Genomic DNA, 5,151 nt, shown 5'->3' on the forward strand with positions numbered 1-5,151 from the left:
ACAGGATGGGGGGGGGGGGGCATCTGTAATTACAATCAAAGCCTAAACGATATTTGGAGATCGTTCATATAGATAAACAATAGCTGCCAAAGCATGTTTTTGAATGATCAAAAAAATGGCTTGGCTGGTCACCAAGTCAACATCAGAAGTTGGAGCTCCTTTTGTTTTTGGGGAGAATAAAAAGGAGCAGATCTCATCCTCAAACATCACACCCTTCTTCAGCAATCCTTCGATACTCCTGTGGTGCTGCACTACTAAAGGTGAGCTTCAATATTTGTCAACGCAAAAGGGAAAATAAACTAGGGAAAACTACTTCAAAAAGTCATGGGGGATTTTCAAAATGTTAGATATTTTTTGTCAACAGAATCATTCAAGATGAAAACCTTCATTCTGATTGCCTGCATCCTGGGGACTGCTCTCTGCCGCCCTGTGAGTTCATTTCTCCATTGTATTATTTATAGGCTGAGTGTTGCCTTTCCTATTTTATGTTTCTCTATTATTCAGTACAAAATACCTCAACCATTGTGATATTCTGTGATATTCTGAAATTATATGTTTTTTCTTTTCTTTCATTTACAAATAAATGGATTGGAAACATTTATAAACAGTATTCAAATATTTATTCATTATTTACTGTGATTACAGTAAATTACTGGTTAAATAAAGGTGAAATAAATAAATAAAATGACAGTGTCTTTATAAGTGTTCAATTTAACATTAATCTAACATTCATCTGTACTTCACAGCAAAGGCTGGTCATGGAGTTTGACTTCCAGGCTGCCAACGCTCAGGTAAGAAACACTGCTAGTCCACACCTGTTGTTTATGAAGCATTTGATTTTATACATAGTTACGGTGTACATATTAGGACATATACATAACTCGAGGTTGTCCTTCCATGGACATGTGATGCTGTCACAATATGGGCACCATAACTGATGTACTGTGATGAAAAGGTTTTCAAATATAAAGAATAAGAATAATTCTGACAATATGAATGGTTTTAAAATCACAAAGTGTCTGAAAAGGGAATAGAACACTGAAGAACTGAATTTGACATAATAAAAATGTTTGTTTCCCAATTCTTTGTAGGCTCTCCAAGCTGGACAAGCCAGACCTGATCTAGAGATTGTGAGTGTTTGACAAAAGAAATAGTTCAAATTAATCACAATACATTTCCCATTCTAGATTGAAGTCAAACTTCTACTTTTACTGTAGTAACCAGTGTGTTCCAATGTTATAGATCCTTCCTGTTGGTGGTGGAGTACCTGTAAGTAACCATAGCAACATAGTGAAATACATGTTTGTGCTGTTGTCTTAGTGATGCGCCTGTGCATCTCACTATAATAGAGTGAATGTTCAATCCAGTCAATATAACATGTTAACTATCAGAAATCAGAAAGTCATGATGAAAGTGTGCGTGTGTGTGTGTGTGTGTGTGTGTGTGTGTGAATCCATAGTCGGGTGGTTTCATCAAACAGGAGATCCCCCAGCCACTCGGCCAGGAGAGCATCGAGATCGTGAGTGATCATCACCGCCATTAACATACAGTACATGTACACAGTGTGACAAATGTATTGTGTGTCTGCTTGATTGCATCTATGACTCAATCCCTTTCTCTCCTCTCCTCTAGTATCACCCCTTCAGCATCCAGGTTGCTCCACCTCCGCCTGCTCCTGCTGCACCTGCCCGTGTAAGACCCAATACCTATCTGCCTTTATGTCCGCAATGTACAGCAAGTGGCATTATGAACATATTTGAAAGACGTCCTGCTGAGATTGAAACAAGTCCTGCTGAGACTGAGGCTGTACTTACATGTACACCGTACATATGTTCTTGTAGGAGCTACTGTCAAAGAGTATCATTCAATTATGTTGAAAAACAAAGATTTAACAAATGATGGATATATAGTGTAATACAGAGGTGATTGTTGATCGTAGGCCATGTGATTTTAAAAGGAAAATATACTGATTTCCAACATGTTACAGTGGGTTACTTTAAAGATGCTGTCAAAAAGAAAGCTGTGAACCATTCATTTAGTCATCGGGATGTGAAACGAAACTGTTCAAATAGAAGTGCTGATTGGTTCATTGGCAACCACTGTCATTGCAGACTCATGCATCCGATGAGGAAGATGACTAGAGATGTGAGTAAGACCTTTGCTCTACCATATGACACACACGTGTACAGCCATATTTAAGCTCATGAATTGCTGAAACCCTGAACCGTTCTGGCACAGAGCAATGCAATAGGCGTGATAATGTTGTGTGGTGCTGTGATTAAATCTTAGAGATACAGAGAAGTCTGCTTTGTAAGAAGACTGTTGACTTTGCACTTTTATGTATTTCTGTTTTTTCAATCCCCCATTAGTTACTCGTTTCAGATGACCGATACTTGGAGATCTACAGTACCCTTCGATGAAACAACGATGTCCTTCAACTCCAGAGCTGCTTTTAGTGTCCTAGATTGATTCAGTAAATGCAATGCTTAACCCAGCAATAAACTAAGAGTAACACGGTGCTTAATTAACCAATGGCTTAATGTATGAAATCTGTGTGTAATTGTTTCTACTTGGCAGAATAATGTTAATAAAACCCCCCAAAAAATGTTTGCCGAACTTCTCCATACCATGCCTCAATTTTCTTCCTTCTCTCTGCTTGTTAGTCTATGGCATTGATAACGTTCAGCATTCAAATAATTACAGTTCTTAATCGGATTACACATCTTCGGAACAATGTTGTCAAATTTCTAAACAAGGTACACAAGACACAAAACTCAGTGTTGTACATTTTCCAAATGTTGTTACCTTCTCAAAACAGCAAATACTATAAAAAAAACAATATGATACTATAAAAACTATAGGACACCCTCAAAACTGCAAATACATCCATAAAAAGAACAAGATGGCCTGCAAAAAGAAACACAACCATACATACACGATATATGCAAAAGTATGTGGACACCCCTTCAAATGAGTGGATTTGGCTATTTAAGACACACCCATTGCTGACAGGTGTATAAAATCGCACACACAGCCATGCAATCTCCATAGACAAACATTGGCAGTAAAATGGCCTTACTGAAGAGCTCAGTGACTTTGCACGTGGCACCTTTCCAACATGGATTTACCGACCTCTGCCTGACCTGAGCCCGCCTGCTGATCCGGTGCCTTACACCCTATCTGGATTATTGACCCCTGCCTGCCTTGACCTGTCGTTTGCCTGCCCCTGTTTAAAGAATAAACTTTTGTTTCTTTAACACTGTCTGCACCTGGGTCATACCTTAAAACGTGATAGTTATTGTGAAGTGGAAACATCTAGGAGCAACAGTGGCTCAACTGCGAAGTGGTAGGCCACACAAGCTCACAGAACGGGACAGCCGAGGGCTGAAGCACATAGCTCGTAAAAATCTTCTGTCCTCGGTTGCAACACTCACTACCGAGTTCCAAACTGCCCCTGGAAGCAACGTCAGCACAAGAACTGTTCATCAGGAGCTTCATGAAATGGGTTTCCATTGCCGAGCAGAAGCAACCAAGCCTAAGATCATCATGTGCAATGCCAAGCGTCGGCTGAAGTGGTGTAAAGCTCGCCGCCATTGGACTCTGGAGTAGTGGAAACGCGTTCTCTGGAGTGATGAATCACGCTTCACCATCTGGCTGTCCGACAGACGAATCTGGGTTTGGCGGATGCCAGCAGAACGCTACCTGCCCCAATGCATAGTGCCAACTGTAAAGTTTGGTGGAGGAGGAAGATGGTCTGTGGCTGTTTTTCATGGTTTGGGCTAGGCCGCTTAGTTCCAGTGAAGGGAAATCTTAACACTACAGCATTCAATTACATTCTAGACGATTTTATGCTTCCAACTTTGTGGCAACAGTTTGCAATACAGCCATTTTCAAGTCTTGCCATAGATGAAGTCAAAACAGTAACTAGGCCACTCAGGAACATTCAATGTCATCTAGGTAAGCAACTCCAGTGTATATTTGGCCTTGTGTTTTAGGTTTTTGTCCTGCTAAAAGGTGAATTTGTCTCCCAGTGTCTGTTAGAATGCAGCTGAACCAGGTATTCCTCTAGGATTTTGACTGTGCTTAGCTCTATTCCATTTCTTTTTATCCTAAAAAACTCCCTAGTCCTTGTCGATGAAAAGCATACACATAACATGATGCAGCCACCACCATGCTTGAAAATATGAAGAGTGGTACTCAGTGATGTGTTGGTTTTGCCACAAATATAACGCTTTGTATTCAGGGCATAAAGTTAATTTCTATGTCACATTTTTTGCAGATTTACTTATGTGCCTTGTTGCAAGCAGGATGCATGCTTTTAAATATTTTTTTTCTGTACAGGCTTCCTCCTTTTCACGCTGTCATTTAGGTTAGTATTGTGGAGTAACTACAATGCTGATGATCCATCCTCAATTTTCTCGTATCACAGCCTGTAACTGTTTTAAAGTCACCATTGGCCTCATGGTGAAATAATAGAGGGGCTTCCTTCCTCTCCGGCAACTGAGTTAGGAAGAACACCTGTATCTTTGTAGTGACTGGGTGTATTGATACACCATCCAAAGTGTAATTAATAACTTCACCATGCTCAAAGGGATATTCATTTTTATTTTATTTTATTTTTTATACCCATCTACCAATGGTGTGAGGCATTGGAAAACCTCTGGTCTTTGTGGTTGAAACTGTGTTTGAAATTCACTGCTCGACTGAGCGACCTTACAGATACAGTACTTGTATGTGTGGGGTACAGAGATGAGATCGTCATTCAAAAATCATGTTAAACACTATTATTTCACACAGCATGAGTCTATGCAACTTATAATGTGACTTGTTAGGCAAATTGTTACTCCTGAACTTATTTAGGATTTACATTATAAAGGGGTTGAATACTTATTGACTCAAGATATTTCAGCTTTTCATTTTTAATTTCTTTGTAAAAATGTCTAAAAAAATAATTCCACTTTGACATTATGGGGTATTGTATGTAGGCCAGTGACACAATATCTCAATTACTCCATTTTAAATTCAGGCTGTAAGACAACAAAATGTGGAAAAAGTCAAGAGGTTAATATTTTCTGAAGCCACAGACATTTTCTGAAGCCACAGACAAATTCTCTTTCTGGTCTAGTCATCCTTCTCCTCATCCTCCTCACC

General features: G+C 39.5%; 1 protein-coding gene across 1 annotated transcript; it reads left to right on the plus strand.

The window, feature by feature from the left end:
* The first annotated feature begins 209 nt into the window (after positions 1 to 209).
* Positions 210 to 2,618, plus strand: LOC145881499 (uncharacterized). Its single transcript, XM_082978310.1, has 9 exons — positions 210 to 260; positions 365 to 429; positions 747 to 791; positions 1,092 to 1,130; positions 1,243 to 1,269; positions 1,460 to 1,519; positions 1,633 to 1,692; positions 2,112 to 2,145; positions 2,370 to 2,618. The coding sequence occupies exons 2-8, from the start codon at positions 376 to 378 to the stop codon at positions 2,139 to 2,141; spliced, it is 315 nt and encodes a 104-aa protein (XP_082834436.1). The 5' UTR covers positions 210 to 260; positions 365 to 375; the 3' UTR covers positions 2,142 to 2,145; positions 2,370 to 2,618.
* Positions 2,619 to 5,151: the final 2,533 nt, after the last annotated feature.

Source organism: Salmo salar, chromosome 08 (assembly GCF_965601325.2).
Source record: "Salmo salar chromosome 08, fSalSal1, whole genome shotgun sequence".
Classification (NCBI taxonomy): domain Eukaryota; kingdom Metazoa; phylum Chordata; class Actinopteri; order Salmoniformes; family Salmonidae; genus Salmo; species Salmo salar.